Genomic DNA, 19,145 nt, shown 5'->3' with positions numbered 1-19,145 from the left:
TGTTACAAAACAAGTTTAAAAGTTCTACTTTTCAGTTCAATTTACAGAACGTTTTAGTGTTTGCGTAACTTTTTATTTGCTCAGAAGAATAATGAGTAACGGTGCAGAGTAATGCGTTTATAACATTATATGCACAAATCGCATTGGATTTATTGACAGAAATCCTACCTTTTATATGACACTTCCTGATCAAAAGGACGTTAGCATTTATCACAGGCTCGTTTTGTTTGAAACGCGCAAGATGACATTGCACTTTCCAGACAAAGGCGTGCAAAATGTATCCGACTGAGTTCAGGAAGAGTGAACTTCACAATGAAATGGAAATCTCAGTTTGTTGATCCTTGTATTGATATGCTTTTTTGAGCAGCAGGTAATCCAGTGAATGGGAGGAATTTGGGTGGCGCTTCACACAGCTGGTGCGCTTTAGCTGAGATTTGTCTGGTGCATTGACACTTCGGAAGTCCTCGTTAAAGCTTAATTTGAAATAAAATCAGAAAAGACTAGTAATTGAGGTTAATTGCGCAAACCTATCCGTCACAATTCTGCCGACGAACCCTTTTCAGAGGAACCTGTTGTTCGAACGTTAAGCTGACATTGTACTGAAGAAGTCTCCGTTTACGGTACAGTAACATCAAAACCCAGCTAGATTTTTTTAAAAGTGTTTCTTTACAAACTCTAGGATATAATATATTTCTATTTTAACGTGTTTTACACTGAATAATTAAGTTTTTATATCTCGGCATCTTAAAGTGTTAGCTTAATAATAAAAAGCAAGAAAAATAGCCTAGAACTAAAAATAATAAACTCAAAAAAGAGCTCGAGTGCAACAGCCTCTGAAGACATTTACCAGTATTTATCTCGTAATATTTCTTTTCAACCTCATTCTCTACTGTATCATCCTCAACTGCCGAAACACCTATGGATCGTCTCAAACTTGTTTTGCAATATTTTCAGTCTAATTCGGAATCAATTTCCAATGGAATCTGTGTTATACTGGCCTTGGTCAGTGTGAAGTTGTACACCACCTTCGACTTCAACTGCCCCTGTCTGCCACAGTACAACAAAATCTACGCAATGGGAGTCATGTTCGTCCCGCCTATAATACTATTTTTCTTGGGGGTCCTAGTAAATCGACATACAGGTGTCATGATGGAAGAGTGGGCGAGACCCGTCGGCAGGAGGTCGAAAAGCCCCGCTATTGTCAAGTAAGCGCAACCTTTTACTTTGCGAACTGTAAGATATCTCATCTCTCTGCATCTCTCTGCTTCCGACATTCTCCGCTCAGAATTGTATAAATACAGGAGCAGATTCGTTGATCTTTACAGTAGGAGAAGCTGCACGTCTGCGGTGATATAAACGTGCTGAGTCTGTAGTCTACTGATTCGGGATATGCAGAAGGAAATCGCCATTTTCAGTTTTTATTCAAGTCCCTTCACCAAAAAAGATGCAAATCGTGATGTATTTGTTCTTTAGTCTATACTGTACAGTATATTCTGTACATACGTATATAAAATAGACCCATACTGTACAATCTAATATTCTGAAATAATGCAGATGCTGGTTGAAGATTGAAATGACTACCATTTATTTTTTTGTATCATTATATTATTTAGAATCTCAAAATGGGGCCTGGTAAGTCCCTGAGCTTCAGTTTATGTCTATAGTAGAAATGCACAAGAATTCCTGGAGGACTGCGGAGTCTGTAAGGTTTCATTTAACCTAAGATGGTAACTGATCTAATTGTGTGGCTTATACTGGACCAATTGAACACATTTGCCCAGTTCTTTAGGTACTGGAAACTGTATATAAAGGTTTAGGTACTGGAAACCTGTAAGACCTGCTTGCACAGTGACCTTCCAAAGCTGGAGTTGCATGTCTCTGGTGCAGAAAAGTATGGAAGAACTTTCACCTGTAATCTTTCACATTATTTCTGAATCAAGAAGCCTTACCATTCATTCCTTCTCAGTTGCATCCATATTATGTAACTCATACAACAAGAATGAATCATTTATGGTGTGAATTATTCTCTATCACTGGAGAGATGTACTAAATTCTAGTTACATCTCTTTATTAGTTACTGTAGTCACCTGCCATATGATGACAGAGGGGCAAAGTTCAAGTGAAACAGACTATAATAACCTAAATCAATTGACCCAATCTTAAATCAATCTTTGCACCTATCAATGGACATGTTTCAATTAATCCGCTGTGAATCTGTTGCCCTTAACCACTGCTTTTAATTCCTTATTGATATCACACATTAGTTATTAAGGTGGTTATGTAAATCTGCATTGGGGAGGGCATGAGGGTGGGAAGAGACTAGAGCACCCAGATAAACAACTTGAAAGCACCCCAGTCTAGAACTGAACCCAAGAACTGAGGCAGCAGTCCTAACTAACATGTGGTTGTGCTGCCCTTCAAGTACAACATTAAATAAACATTGATTAGATTCTACCAAACTCTCAACAAAGAACATCTCAATTAATTAAATTAGACAGAATCTAGTAGATTTTAAGAACAGTATAAAGAATAACAACCTTGTTTATGTTCTTGAATACTGTAGTGAGTCTTGCACTTAAGAATAATTTGCTTGTCCGAGTCACCCTGGGAAGCTCTTTCAGCAGTTGGTGGCTCGAAACCCTTGCATTTTTCAGGGCAATTAAGAAAAACTGAGGCACCATTAATAATCATTATGTGCCCAGGTGATTCATTCTCTTGCTCTGTAGTCTTTCAATATGGATTGTCTTCACTCATTAGTCATGGTATGATAATTATCTATTTTCTGCTGCATTGGTTTTTATTCCTATGCATGGTAGAGTGTACTTTAATATGGTAAAAATGTACAGTAGGTTATTGCTTTTTTAATTGAAGGGGGGTGGGATGATCTAATATGGTGTGTTCATCTGTTAACTGTACAGATGAAATTGAATCTTAAGTATTTTCTTTAGATCCTTACGTATTTATGTTACTTTTCAACTGTACAAAGGGAGTCATGATTTGTCTAGGTCTGTGACCAAAATATGCTGCAGAAAATCAAGCATAAATGAAATCTAATATGTAAGAATGACACCATCATGGAAAGGAAATATTCAGATTAACAAGGTAATCCTCAATGTGTTGTGTGTTTTTAAAAATGGGGGGAACTTTCAGGACTGTTAAGTAATGGGTTTGTTGAAAGTCCAGATATTTATTCTATGTGTTTACAAGTTAGTTTAAATAATTCTAAAAGCTACTTTTTCACTACTGGGGCTGCATGTGTTGTCAGTGCAGTTAAAAGGGAGGTCCTCCAGTAAACATGCATAACTTCTTAGTGACTGAACAGTAGAAGAGTGAGGAGGAATTGAGATGGCCAGTAATGCCAGCATACAGTAGATCTAATATGACAATTAAAGCTCTTTGTGATAATGGTGTACTCTCTCATTTTCAAAGTTCAGGTGGCACCAATCACACAACGTGCTCTGAAACAAATACTGCCAATTGCCAATCCTACTTTCTAAAGAACTCCTCTCTAACATTTGTAAAAATACAGAATGGGAAGCAAAACAGCTACTTCTATACAATTGATACCGATAAGGATGGCTCTATGAAAAACATCAGTGAAATAAATGCATTGCACATTACAACCTCTGAGCTCCAAGGCTTTGTTTCAGCCATTCTTTTCAGTTAAATCTGCTTCCTAAAAAATCATCATCACCCCTACTCTTCTAAAAAAATATTAAAACCGCTGGCCACCTTTCAGACATGTTGCACTGTTCTCCTGACAAACAGCACTGGTTCTTAATTCAGGTTGGAAACACCTTTGCTTCTTCCCATGAATTGCAGCTTTCAGCTGTCTAGGTATAAAACAGAACCCTCAAACAGGTTGATTGAATTCATCCGTAATATTTCTAAAACTGCATTCTGTGCCTGTGACCCCAGACATCATGGGAGATGTTGATGTGCTGCTTTTGCAGGTTCATGTTTTCGGCCATGATGCAGAGAGCCATGCTTGCCCCCATGGTGTGGATACTAGTCACGCTCCTGGATGGGAAATGCTTTGTCTGTGCCTTTAGCATCAGCGTGGACCCCAAGCACTTCTCAGGCATGCCCAACAACACAGGTCTGGATGTCATCCGCATTTTAGCCAAGGTGCCGTGCAAAGAAGATGTTATTTTCCAGGACAACACGTTTCGCAAGGCTGTGTCCCGCTACCTGCGCTGCTGGTCACAGGTGAGCAAAGTTCTTTAGCCGTCCTACAGAGGCTATTGGCTATCTTACCTTGACTCACACTATGAAATTTAAGTGCCATAAATGCGTTAAGTTGCAGAACCACATTTGAAATTGATATAACATAAGTAGTTGTCCTTCCTATGTTAAAATAAAGACATGCTTCTTCTGCCATCCATTGTGAAAATAAGGCTGAGGACCAATTCCAGTTACTAAGCTTTTGAAATACAATTAAGTATTAATGAACAATTTGGCAGAAACACTGTTCAATAACATACAACAGTACATTTTAAAAATACACCTGTAATCTCCTTGGTCTGTGTAATGGATTTGATTTTAGCTCTGCTTCGTGTCCCAGTTTACTCTAGAGTTTAAAGCCAAATGTATTTACGAAAAGAGAAGGTAGATGAAGAGCTGAATTTTTTTTTCTACTTGCTATATATAAAAGAACTGACAGGCTGTCTGTCATGAAGTCCCCATTAAAAGTCATCTTTGTAGTAAACACCTTGTGTATAACATATTCTTTAAGTCCTACAGATGTGTGAGGTTTGCCATATGCTATCATTACCATCACTTATGTTAATCATATACTTACCATTGACAATTGTGAATTTGCTGTTTTAACTAGCTATCAGCTCACATGAATCAAGACATTGCTCTATTACCTAAACAAACTATGTGTATGGTTAGGGAATACAAACATGCAGTTCTAACAAGAACGATAGTATCTTGCATTATGTCCTTTAGGAACTGATAGGAATTTCTTATACCCTTAACTTTAATATAGCTCAATAAAGGCTTCACTACCACAGTTCTCCATTGTAGTAGCATGAGTTTGTACCATAAATACATTTAGGACAACAACATTCTGGTGTTTATTTTCTTTTTTTACTTGTTTCACATCCTGTTATATATTTAAATATTTAATCATAATATTGTTTGTTGTTTTTTTGCTTGAATAAAAATAAGAAGTCTCAGGAGTGCAGAAGAATGTTTGTTTTGTTTTTGGTGTTAAAAATAATCCCCAACACGCATAAGCTTCCAGTGACTGTGGGTGAATTGGTTGCTCCTTCTTAGTTACGCCTTTCATGCAGAGGAGAGCTCTCTTGTCCTCTTCCCTGCAGGCCTTCGGCTGGAGTATACTGCTCATCCTCATCGTTCTGGGGGCAGTGGCCCGCACCATCAAGCCCTGCTTTGACCACGCCACCTTCCTGCAGACACGCTACTGGAGCAACTACCTGGACATGGAGCAGAAACTCTTCGACGAGACCTGCTGCCTGCATGCCCGCGAATTCGCCCGCCAGTGCGTCATCCAGTTCTTCGAAAACATGAGCGACGAAGCTCAGGCTGGTCTGCCGCCGCGTCCCATCAGCAAAGATGAGGACGAGGAGGACTACTTGCACGGCGTCACAAAGCAAAAGGAGGTGAACAAGGTACTGGAGACCTGGTACTTCAGCAAACCTGAGCTGGATGTGACCAAGATCACCACCCGCTCCAGGAATGGCCTCACTTGTGAAGATGCCAAGGGAAATGCACAAACTTCTGAGGTCTAGTTTTGTGCTTTTAGATATGTGTATTTTCCTGTAAGCTAATGCCAAGACCTGGACTTGTTATTGTTCCAAACCAAAAGGACTGTGTAAAGAGACTAATCATTACTCTGATTCACTCAATTCAGTACATGTAGTAGTGCTAATACAGTACATTCTGCATTCAAAACTGGGCTGTGGAAGTACTTGGGAGGTGTGGAAATTGGTTCTTAGGAAAGTGGCACCAGCTTGACTAGCCATCCAGTGTGGCAATACTCTCAGAAAGCAAAACTTAAAAACAGGATATTGATGATGGCACAAAAGTATTTCAAAGATCCAAACAGGACACAAAGCCAGATGTGTAGACAGAGTTGTGAAGTTGAAGCTGTGAACTTCTTGCCTGATGCAGACAGCAGTAAATGCTACTGCTACTTGAAAGGCGAAGTAATAACAGAGAGTCACAACAAGTACATTTTTAAAGAAGCTGCAGCACTTCAAAGGATTAATGGAGCTGATGGTCACACCATGTAAACATGCAGTGCTCCTGTCCCGTCCATACATCTAATATCCAATAAAGAATGAAACCTGATGTGGAGTAGAGGCACGTCAGTCAGTACTACAGCTCAATGGGATGGCTTTTTTTAGCAGCTTTAAAATTAGCATCTGAAATCCATCTGACAGTTAGGTTAATATGAAACAATGTGTGGTCTCATTACCATGGATTTAATATAGTCTGGAGAAAGAAGCAGTTTCCATGTTGTCTTTTGTAATGCAGTAGCACTACTGTTAGATACAGTATAAGATTAGTAAGCATTTGATACAGCAGGCATTCATATGGTTTCTTAGGACACTGTGATCTTTGAAATCATGGCATCTCTGAGTACTGTCATAGTTTTGTGTTTTAGGGAGAACAGTAATATAATAGCCAAAAAGCTCTAAACTCTTCTAAAATTGACATTTTTAGTTTCCAGTGTAATGTGACTGAGTGCTTCTTATCATAGGACTTCGTGATGATCTGTGTACAAAACCTATTCAGTCCAACTATGCAGTTATATTGTACATATCGTACACTATTTTATAAGATCTCTTTCTAGGATCACAGTTCTCTGAAATTTATGTCTGCCTCAGCAGAGCAAACTTTATTTGGCTTCGACTGAGTTCATTTGTATGTTCTGTGATTTTGCTTACCTCATTTTGCATAGCTTATTCGCTGTCCACTTCTCCAATCTAGAGAGACAACAAGTTTGCAAATAAGGGAGCCAGCATTTTTTCTAGAATGAACAACTCAATATCTCATCATTAAAAGTGTCTACAGAGAGGTAACAAGTAATTCTTTCTTCAGGGGAAAATTGTTCATGTACCGTTCCTTGGCAAACTATAAACTGTAAAAACTCATTAACTGGCATACATTAATTTGTTCGTATTGAAGAACTATTTTTGGTTAAAATCTATAAAAATGATTGTCAGCATTAACATTTTTATAGCTTATAATAGAAAACACTATAAATCACACTAAAATAGATTTTGTGTTTACAAGTGGTAAAACAAAATTGAAATAGAACAGTAAAAGTTTATTCAATGCTGAAAAGGGAAGAAAGTAAATACCTTTCTGAAAATAAATGGAAATAGTTTGCCATAAATACTGGGTCTATTATGACGTTTTGCCATCTCATATTTATGTATCCAATAAGGAATTATGAATTGTCTGCATTGCTAAAGTTTTAATTCACTTTTAAGAACATACAGATAGCATACAAATCTTCATTCCTTTTGACAGCTCATGTGCTAGGAATCCACATTTTAAATGCAGTAAGAGTCCTAGAAACGGAGATCACAAGAATCTCAACAGACACGAAACATCACATTCCAATGTATACAATTGTAGACTCAATATTCAGGCAAAATGGAGTTGTCATTGTGTTTAAATACATTGGGTAGATACAACTAAAATGCAGGTGGGTGATCACGGCATATTTCTCCTCTGATATCACAGCTTTGTTTCTTCACGAAATAACGTCACTTTGAGAAGACAGTTGCCCATCTGGTCTGGTGTGCTAAAATCTGCTGGTGCATACCCACCTGCGTGGGTGATACTGTGTACTGTTTGACAAGATGAGTCTCCACCTCTATGAAATATGAGATACTTCTGGAGGAAAAGCACCACATAATTGCATGAAAATATCACAAAGCTCAAATAAATATCTCAAATAAAAGGTAATTTTTATCTTATCCGTAAAACATTTTCAAAATACATGTGAAATGCCATCCTGTTGGGTTTTTTTATACCCTCAAAAAGAAAACTATTTTTTTTTCTAAAACTGACACATTTTGTATTAAAAAACATGGGAATATCTGCTCACCAAATGCTAGTTTTCAATGTGGCTGTATGTACAATTACAATTACACATGTACAGTACAATTACAGTCTTTTGCTTGGGTCATGGATTTAATCTGTTGTGTCTTGATCTAGAGTATGGTACAGTATAAGTCAGTGTATGGAATTAGTTCATACAGTATGTATCTTACGTGTACTAGATATTCATCATGTACAGTATCAATACATTAGGAGATATCTAAGACTCTTTGGAACACTGATTTATGGGTTTTGTCGAAAAAGTAAAGCAGGCACAACAATGAAAGAACAGCAGGCGTGTATGGCTCAAGTTTCATTGTATACACAACAATTGCTGGATGATTAAATATTGCCACAGTCAATTCGAACTGAAGTACTGATTTCTAACTCCAAGGAACAACTGTGTAGGATGTACCACAAGCACGCCCAGTTTAAAAAAATTAGGTAAAGCTGAGATTCTTTCATTGAAAAGATGGAAGACTGTCCTGTGAGTCACCCAGATCTAGATGAATCACACTTTTAAGTCAATGGAATTATCCATCCTAAATACAAAAGAAAATTGTTTAAATAGAATAATATATTATTTTATAAAATATAAACTGTATAAAATGACCCTCTGTGATAACATAAAACTAACAGATCTGTTTGACATTCCCAATATATAATAATATTCCAATATGATGTGAACTGTGTAATAATAATTCTAATCTTTGACATGAGGTAATAGTGCGTGTGACTTTTCAGATCTTTGAAAATCTTTTGAGCACTTTATTAAGATTCTCAGAATGTTTTTGATAAACCCCAGTATTTTGTGAAAAATCTGATATGGCTGCCAACCTGCACGATAATTCACTCTGATCGTTCACTTTGTCCCTCACAATGCATGTGCTTTCGTTCGGGAGCAAATCCGGACACCTTCATTTGTTTGGTCTCCTGATAATAAAGAATAATTATTAATTATGACTATGTACTGATTCTAATCAGTAACGATATTTTTGAAGCATTCTAACCATACAGTACGTGTAGCTCTTCTATCAGCTGTTAGGGTAATCTGCAACCTGATGATTTTAGATTGCGTGTGATAAAATATACATTTAAAACAGTATGGGGCGCTAGTTTTCTGTCTAAGGCTACATACAGCACACATTGTCATCAGAACACTTACTAAACCGCGGGGACTTGTGAATGGTAAAATAGCACATAATGTACAGTACTGTAGATTTCAGAGGGAGGAGCGATGTGCGAGGTCAGGTGCTTTTAAGTGTTTTCCGAAGGTGTGCCATCTATCATCATTATGTCTTGCCTATTTTTGTGGAAAGAAAAATAAACGAATGACACCTGGAACTGCACAGAATCAAAGCGAACTCAGAGAACACTTGACAAATTGGCTTACAAAAGTCAAATTAATAAAAATATTATGGATTTCCTAAGTAGTTTATTGTTTCTACAAGTAGTCTATATGGTTGCCAGGACTATTCTACAAAAAAGAAGTCATATAAAAGGATAGATCCGAAGGTAACATCTGGATCACTGCTTCGCTGTGCCTCTCATTATTGAGTGGTAGACAAGCATAAAATAGGTGAGATTTGTTATCTGCTGGTACGTAAAATATTATTAAGCTGTAAAGAAATGTATCCATGAATGACTCATATCTCTCGTTTTTTTTCCAGAGCTACGGGAAACCAAATAGTACTTAACAGGAAATAATTATAAACCTGAACAATTTAATCAATACAGTTTTAGAAACCAGAGCATTAAAATCTTTGAAACAGCACCGATATATAAAATTTTAAGATTGGAAGCAAGAAGTAACAAAACTATTATAATTCTTAGCTTTTTTGTTTTTACAAATATACCTCTAAAATTCAGACTTGTAAATATCACCAGAAACGTTATTAAGCTTAATTTCTAATGTGGTGCTAAAAATATTATATGATAATAAATATTATATATTATATATTTTGGAACGCACATATAATATATTTACATAGCTAGCTATTGTAACCGACGTATATATATATTTCGCGATCATTTGAAGAAAAACAAATCCGAACAAAATGGATAAATTCCGTATGATGTTCCAGTTTTTGCAGTCTAACCAGGAATCTTTTATGAATGGCATCTGTGGGATTATGGCACTGGCCAGTGCGCAATTATACACAGCTTTTGAGTTTAACTGCCCCTGTTTACCAGAGTACAACTATGCGTACGGGATTGGGATTCTCCTTCTTCCGCCAATCATACTTTTTCTAATTGGATTTGTGTTGAACAATAACGTGTCCATGCTGGCGGAGGAGTGGAAGCGGCCGACGGGGCAGCGGAGAAAAGATCCAGCGGTGCTGCGCTACATGTTCTGTTCCATGACTCAGCGCTCCTTAATCGCTCCGGCTGTGTGGATATCTGTGACTCTGATGGACGGGAAGAGTTTCCTCTGTGCTTTTAGCATCAATTTGGAGTTAGAAAAATTCGGAAACGTCAGCGACCACGGGCTCTCCGAATACGAGCTCCAAAGATTACTAGCCAAAATCCCCTGTAAGGAGATATTTAACGGAGGCGCAGTGATTTCCCGCGAAGCAGCGGAGAGGTATCTTCGCTGTATTTCACAGGTAAACCAAGCTTTTCATCACACTATTTAGGAATATACCGTTATTCGAAATCACTTATAATTAATATGTTTTTGTAATCATTAAACTGGAAATTTCACGGCATCACAAAATTGTTGCCTTGGGCTTTGGCTGCTTATGGACTTTCACTACACTGATTGCGTGTTGTGGTTTGAGAACTATTGGAATGTTTACTTAGCAATGCAGTTTGAAGTTGTCCGCATTTGTCCTAAAGAAAGACAAATTACCTGGTTACGTTATGAAATCAGTTCGTTTGATAACACAGTTACAGTTATTAAAACACATCACTTCTCCATGATAGCATGTATGGAAATAACATAATGAGTAATGACATTATTTTGTTGTCTGAACCTGTAATTTGGAGAGACATGTCCAAAGAGTTAATAATTCTGAAATGTGAGAACTGTATTGATGTCCAGGCTCTTGTAACAAAAGGAGGCCATGAAACCGTATACAAATCCTGCTACATTTACACAGATAAAATCCATGTTGTTCTGTAGTAATGGTTTACTGTGCATTAAGGACAATATAAAATCAGCACATCAATAAGGCTACACATGAGAGGAGGCCATTGGCCCCTTTTAAACCCCAAAGCAAGTACTGACTGAACAGGGACCAACTCTCCCAAAGTGTCCAATACCCTTGAAACCCCTCTGGAAAGGGACAATTTAAGAGTGACCCATCAAACCTCACCTTCATGTTTTGGGAGGTGGGAAAAAAATCGAACAGCTTGAGAAAGTCTACACAAACACAAGGGAGGTCATGCAACCCTCACACAGACAGATGCCCCTAAAAGTGGTAAATCTATGTGGCTACTGTATGGACCAAAGCAATTAGAGCCAGTCCGGGATTTGTGGCTTCAGTATTTGGAGATTCTGCTTTTACCACTTGACAACTGTGTGTATGGCTACAAAAGCACAGGGACATACACTAATAAAGGTTACAAACCAGACAAGCTACTGTATTTGGATTATCATACTTGTTTGGCTTGTAGTAGCTAATTGATCCGAACATCTCATCTTTGCTTCCTTGAAGGAAGTCAGAGCATCGGCTTTGATGAGTCAGAGTTCCATGGCTTTTTGTGCACTGTAAATAAGTTCCTTCTCTTCTCAGTTCTGAATACACTTTCCATTAGTGTATTTGTCAGTTATATTTTGGGGTGTTTTAATACTTGAATCATGTATATCAATCAGCGTAGGACGTTCTTTTAGGTCTGTGAACATTCTCTGAACCAGTTCTAAAGGAGTTATGTCTTCTTCAGAACATGAGGATCAAAATATCACACTGAATCATAACTACAGACTTAGTAATACATTGTGCAATTTGTAAAAATCTTTGCTTCATTTGAATTTTACATTTTCATATGTATATCCAGACATTTTTTGTCTACTTATTACTTCTTACTTTCACATTGGCACGTTAATATTTTTAAATAATAAAACCAAGCACCAAATACAAAAGGTAAAAATTAAATAAAATACAATTATATTAGATTATTAAAATCACAGTAAGAGTTTCAGAAAGTCTGATAAAGTTTCCTATTAAAGGGTAATGCATCCTTTTGGATTGTAATTTGGTTACTAAACAGAAAACAGATTGCAGATAAGGGGTGAATGTTCAAATTGGGGTGATGTATTTATTAGAGTATCATAGAGATGTGTACTTGGAGCACTGCTTTTCCTAATTTATATGGATGCAAATGATTTTGATATATTTAGTAAAGTAATCAAGTGTGCAGATTTTTTTTCTAATTTAGCAAACACTGCAAAAGCAACTAATTAAATTTAAAAGGATTTTGGTGAAATTCAAGACTGGGAAAACACCTGGCAGATGAAATTTAATATGGACAAGTAGGTAGTAAAAACATAAACTAATTACAAAATAGGAGACACAGAAAAGGCGACTTATAAAAAGACTTTGGTATTAGATGTTGACACACAGGAGCCATAAAATAAAACAAAATGTTAGATGCTATATTGACAGAAATGTAGAATTAGTTAGTTAGGCCTGGTTGAAATACTTTGTATACTTTGGTCACCATATAAAAAAAACACTAGTGGAACCGTCTACCCAGACATGGGGATGAACTCAATACCTAGACTTCCAACATGAAACGCCAGGATGACATCCTGGGATTCCGAACCAGAGGGGCTGAAGGACTGCCTCTCACTTGTCATCCCAGCTCTGCTCTCTGTATGGCTGAAAGCAAAGAGATAGGAGAATTCAGTTTCCTGACTTCTGCATTATGCACATAGTACTAATCTGACTTTATCTTTTAAGATCATCATGCATTATTGCATGCTGGAGTTGGTATTGCCCAGTTGGAAACAACTGGTTTGTGTGGTTTAAATCCCCAGTTTGCCTGTGATTACCCAAGCTGCTTTGTTTTGCCTTAAAATCGAAATACCACTCAGTGAAGGCCATAATACTGCGTATAGTAAACTAATTGCCTGTGGCCCTTAGAATCTCTTGTAAGAGAATTGAACCTGTTGTTTGCTGTCCAGTCAGTGTTTCATGTTTCCAAAAAAAGGTTAAAATACAGTTCAAACAAACAGTTCATTTCATTTACTGTGAAATAATTGGGTGCAAATACTGTAGTCAAGTGCTCAGAAGCACAGATGTTCATAAATGGGGAACAGAAATCCTGTGTATGCAAATCTGTATGTAATTTGTACATAATTTACATGGTTCAACTGGAGTTCAAGGCTTTGCAGAAATGCGAATGGTGCGTTTTGTCTTTATTATATAATATTATATGAGAACAGAGAGACTTTGCTGCAGTCACTTTCAATTAATGACCAGTTCTGTAAATACTTTTTTTCTCATCTTTAAAAAAGGTTGTTTGAAGTGTTTAAAAAATCTATGCTATGTGAATGAACGCGGATCTTTGGTCCAAAAACCTTGATAATTCAGATCCAGTTTTGGGGATATTTCATTTTTAAATTTAAAAATGAAAATGACACTAATCTATCACAATGTACTACATGAATAGATAACAATGGCTTTTTTATAATGTTTCATTAAGCATAGTAATAGTTAAAAGCTATCAGTCAGCTTAGCATTAGACCAAACTATAAATTTGGAGGCAAGAAGAGCTGTTATACTACTATTCACTTATTCATACTTAGAATCTGTTGACACCTGCAGTAAACAAGAAAAATATCTGAATTTTTCCAGATATATACTCAGATATCTGAATTTTTATGAATTTTAGTAAAATGATTCTATTATTGTAATAAATACATTATAATAGACTAAAATGTTAGTGTATTGTGTTGGTGTGGGTAAGTTATATACACTGTACAAGCAAGATATACACAGTGACAGCTATTCTTTGCTGGTGAACCTACAATGTATAGTACAGTATGTAAATCTAAGATGTTCAGTATACAGTAGATTTAGATTTTGCCTAATAACTGTAGTTTGTTTTTGTTGTAGCAACATAATTGTTGGGGCTAAGGGGTTTATGGCATGCAAGAATAAAGTTCAAGGTCTCTGATATTGATACAATGATTACAAAGGAAATATTTATTTTGTATCCAGAAATATAAACACACTTGGATACCAAGAATCAAAGCTGGTGAGCCCATTCCTAATCCTTGTCTTATTTCCCATGAAATCAGTACACCCCTGCCATCTCCACTGTCCAGTCATCTCATTTTGTTTTGGAAACAGGAAACGCTGGCTGGACAGAGAAGTTCAATACAATTTGCACAGGACAATATGACTTGTACAATATTTGGTGTGAACTGGACTAAACTGAACCAGCCGTCCATTCTGGCTGCCTTTACATTACATAGACCTATTTCAGGCCTTGAACAGCCAATTTGTAGTGTTTTGGTTCTAGTTTTTATTTTAGAAAAATCATTCTCTAAAGTAAATATCTGATTCACTTATAATAAGTATATTTCCCCCTGGTGGTTTCTGTACAGAATTGCATGCATATTGAAGAGGGGAAAGGGATTTCGTTCATTTGTTCGTTCGTTCATGTTAAATGAATGAAGTGATAAGTCTGCTGCCTGTGTTTCAAGAAGAAAGTCAAATTTTATTTTTAAACTGAGTATTACATGTTTTCAAAAACCCTTGACAAATTTTAAAATAGAGATACTTTCTGCTCTGATGCATTTCACTCTTCTGGTATACAGTAGTTTATTCATTTAAAATCACATTCGGTGGGGAAGGATCTTTCAGAATTAAAAATGAGCAAATATGTGATTTTGTTTTGGTTTATAATATCGTTTAAGTGAGCCAGGCAAATGCCCTGGTAATGAATTCTGAAAGACCTGTTAATCATCCTTTAAAGGTTCTAACTCTAAATGCCTGTAAATTGTTTTCACGCTTCTGCTATTCCAAGATGTGCTCTAAAACATCTATCTCCTATTTCCAGGCTTTCGGCTGGATCTTTTTGCTGATGATCACCTTACTGGCTTTCATGGTGAGGGCAATTCGACCCTGTTTCACCCAGGCTGCCTTCCTGAAGACCAAGTACTGGTCTCACTACATTGACATTGAGCGCAAAATGTTTGACGAGACCTGCACGGAGCACGCCAAGAGCTTCGCCAAAGTGTGCATCCAGCAGTACTTTGAGAGCATAAGCGGCGAGATGCGCCAGTTCCATGGCCACAACTGTAAATACGACGACGAGGACAACGGCAACGACGATAAAAACGAAAGCGAACAGGACAAACTCCTGGGCATCAGAGCCCAGGATGAGATGAACAAAGTGCTGAGGAACTGGCACACCTGCAAGCCTCCTCTCAACCTGAAAAAAGAATGCCAGAACGGAAATGCCAACGGCCACGCGGAGTTGAACCACACAAATGAACCCTTCTCGCCAAAGAAAGAATGGGTGACTTACTACAGCAAGGTGTGAATGTGCCCAGGGCAGGTCCAGTACAGTATAGACTAGGCACAGGTATAGGCCCAGATGCAGAAAGCCCCTTTACTGGGAGGATTTCAGCATGGCAGGTCTTGGCACTGCGTCTTAGATGCCAGATGTAATTTGTCCTCTGTGTCCCAGCACAGCAGACAGACAAAGAATAAATGTGGTTGTTTCCAGTGCAAACACTGACTGCTTTGTAGATCTGAAAGCCACCAATAATTGAAAAACAGCTTCCCGTGGATGACAAGGACGCATTATCATGGCAATAATATAATAATACAACACTGAACCAAAAGATACAAAACTGAATAAGACATGATACACAAGTAGGTTACCATTTTCACTATATACTGTATATAATAATTCTCGCCAAGGAAGAAATACGGTTCACTCTCCATTACTTTCTTAAGAAATTACAGACATTGAAGGTCAAGAAAAGTAATTGGGAAACATCGCTAGTCCTATGGACTGAATTTATAGAGGAAAATATGTATGTATGTATAAACTAGGGACAAAAATAGTGTTAAGATGTCTTTAATATTTAAATGTATTTGTAGAGGTTGGGGCTGATGAATTGTCTTTTACATTGTATTCTGATGCTCTTTAATACCAGGACTGAGACTGCAAGTATAGGAAACCATACGTAATCATTAATGTCCTCCACTCACTTCTATAGATATACAGGTATACCCATGAGCCTAACTGCCTTATAATCCTTCTTAGCCACCTTTATAGTTATTCTTAAGATACTTTTTTAAAATCATACTATTATTATTGGTTTTCAGTTTCCATGATTTTGTATTTATAGATTATATCTGAGAATTGTTATTATATTACATTATATTATGCAATGCAATAGAAATGTAGAAAATGGTCACACCTTTTCTCTATTCTAGACCATATGTTTCAGATCTTAAACCAACAAAGGCAGTAAACACGAGAATCCAATAGAGAACTCATTTGAGAAACTGCATGTCGAACACTACTGACAGTGTGCTGTACATACTGTATACTGAGAAGCATTTGCCCTTTAATGCCTCTCAGTATATTAAGAATAAATACATGTTTTAATTTAATTGTTTTCTTAATATCTGTCCCTCTCTAACGTCAATGCTATACTTCAGTTCTTTTCTTTATGAGAATGTACTACAGGATGGGGTTTAAAACTAAGAGCCCAGGTCCCAGTCTTCTCATGTTCTATTGTATAAAAAGATGGTATGTGCCAAGAGTTTTTGGAGGTGATGGGGAATATCCTATTAGGATCTGCATTCTCTATAGGAAAAGAGTCACCCAAAGATGTTCATTTTTAAGTAAGCTGTTGCATTTTTCACGAAGAACCATGAAGAACAGTTTAGTATTCCTTATTATTTTGGTAAGATTTTGTTTTGCATCTCGGGCATGTATATTTCTTAATTTATGTAATTTATTTGTTGTGATATGAAAGTCAGACAGTCCTCTTCCAAAATCATTTGTATGGAAAATCTTTGTTTCAGCTTTCTAGATGAAAGAAAATCTTCTAGTGCCTTGTTTTTCAGTGTGCAGGTTTCATGTGATAGAAAACATAAGGTATGCAACGTGTACCTTTGACATTTTTAAGTTTTAATGAAGGAATAATTAAGTGATACAGTATGTTTTGCATGTAATAAATATTTTATTAGTACTTTTCAAAGTGCTTTCTATTTGGAAAATGCAACCTCTCCCTACCTAGTGATAATGTTAAGACAGCGTTTATGTTACAAAACACAATTATTTAATAAAATAAAAAATAACAACACTACAGAAAGATCTGATCTATTTTACTACTCTGTTGGGCCCCTGAGCAAGGCTCTTAACTCCAGCTGCTCCAGGGGCCGCTGTACAATGGCTGACCCTGCGCTCTGGGCAGGCTCTCTCCCTATCTGTGTGTCTGTGTGTCTCATGGAGAGCAAGCTGGGGTTTGCGAAAATACAAATTCCTAATGCAAGAAATTGTATAGGGTTAATAAAGTGATGATGTTATTATTATGTTATGTTACTTCCTGAAGTTTTTTCATGAATAATCTTCCTTCATGACAAATGACGCATTCCGTGAGTACAGATTATTATTGAAGTGAATGAATGGAGTTCTTTATTTCTGCTTTTGTCAATGTTTTTTTTTTTGGTCTGGAGGATGGCAACCAATCATGAACTGCTCATAAGAAAAGGGATCTTTTTCAGGTCAGATGACACCCCATCTCAGATAAACAACAAAAACACTTAGTAATACAAACAAAATGGCAACTGCCCAACTGAAGAAATCTGTGTAATGAAATTTCGTGGCATATCCTCAGACAAGGACTAATTGTGTAAAATGAATTAGTATTTTGGACATCTAGGTCTCTGCAACAAGAAAACAGCTGAATAACTGAGTCCATTCTTTTCAGTCATGAACTGGGGTTATACAATATCAGGTGGCAAAGGTGAAGATTCAAGTAATCTCTGGTATGTTCTAGAAGCCTCCACATATAAGGGTTAAGACATTTATAACTTACTGGGACGATTTGGCTTGACAACTGCTTTTGTAGCATTCTTCACACACAGAGCTACGCTAAGGCTTCAGAAGAATGCAGTTTTTCCAGAAAGCATGTTCCTTATGAACTGCATTATTGGAAACACCTGTTATGAAAGACAAACAGTAGAAAAGCATGATAATTGTTTTCTAAATCCCTTTCTAAAATATGTTTTTGGTCCTCCATGATTCAGTACAGTTCACTAACATCTTAAAACATTTTGTTCTTCCTAATTCTCATATTAGACCCCACTACAGAAGATGCCTTTAAAAGGCATCACAATGGACCACTCAACTTCCATTGCTCTGCATAAAATGCTGTGCTTTTATAAAGACAAATACATAGAAATAATACTGAAATAATGACTTAATATCAATTCTAGTGCAGAATGTCTAAAATGAAGCCATTCTTTTCAAATAAGCAATTGCACCATTACTTGGACTGGAGCAGCAAAGTTGAGTGATGATTAGAGCAATGTATAATGAATGGGTGCTGTAGTCATCAATAACCCTGTGTGTTGAAGGAGCCAGGCAATGTCACAGTCTTATTATTGTGCAGTTAGCTTGCCTAAGAGTTAACTGTGCACTCAGTTAACTGTGCATTGACTCTTTCCGGACACGAGGTTACAATCAGAAGATGAGCTTTCCCATATTTGAATCAGTGATGTTTGGGCTATAGGGCTAAGCCCGTTACATTGGTCACATAAGTCAATGGGGTAGTTCTTGAGATTACTACAACCTTGGCCTGGGACTCCCAGCAGCCAGTCCTGGTCCTGATAGACCTGCGCACATGAAGCAAAAGATAAAAAGGCTGTACGGCCACCCTGAAACAGAGGTGGCTACATTTTGGTATCCAAGACCATTCTTTGAGTGGTCTGTGGCACTCAAAGATTGGAAATTACTTACTGTTTTATCTTTTCTGAAACTCTTTGCAACAATGTCCAACAATCCTTCGTTTTAGCTAATATCCTAATTATTTACTTAATCATCAGAACCCATTGTGATATAATGTCATATCTTTGCAACAC

General features: G+C 37.0%; 1 protein-coding gene across 2 annotated transcripts; it reads left to right on the top strand.

The window, feature by feature from the left end:
- The first annotated feature begins 408 nt into the window (after nucleotides 1-408).
- On the top strand, nucleotides 409-17,594 carry calhm1b (calcium homeostasis modulator 1b). 2 transcript variants are annotated; one of them, XM_006630820.3, is made up of 5 exons: nucleotides 409-620; nucleotides 1,127-1,205; nucleotides 3,954-4,209; nucleotides 5,331-5,639; nucleotides 15,097-17,594. In XM_006630820.3, exons 2-5 carry the CDS (start codon nucleotides 1,147-1,149, stop codon nucleotides 15,580-15,582), a joined length of 1,110 nt encoding a protein of 369 aa, XP_006630883.2. In that variant the 5' UTR covers nucleotides 409-620; nucleotides 1,127-1,146; the 3' UTR covers nucleotides 15,583-17,594. The 2 variants fall into 2 exon arrangements, with proteins under 2 accessions (XP_006630883.2, XP_006630882.2); XM_006630819.3 differs by lacking the exons at nucleotides 409-620; nucleotides 1,127-1,205; nucleotides 3,954-4,209; nucleotides 5,331-5,639 and adding exons at nucleotides 9,327-9,664; nucleotides 9,756-10,691.
- The last annotated feature ends 1,551 nt before the right edge of the window (nucleotides 17,595-19,145 follow it).

Source organism: Lepisosteus oculatus, chromosome 4 (genome assembly GCF_040954835.1).
Source record: "Lepisosteus oculatus isolate fLepOcu1 chromosome 4, fLepOcu1.hap2, whole genome shotgun sequence".
Lineage (NCBI taxonomy): Eukaryota > Metazoa > Chordata > Actinopteri > Semionotiformes > Lepisosteidae > Lepisosteus > Lepisosteus oculatus.
Note: the sequence above shows the minus strand (reverse complement) of the source record. Positions and strands in the feature narration are given on the sequence as shown.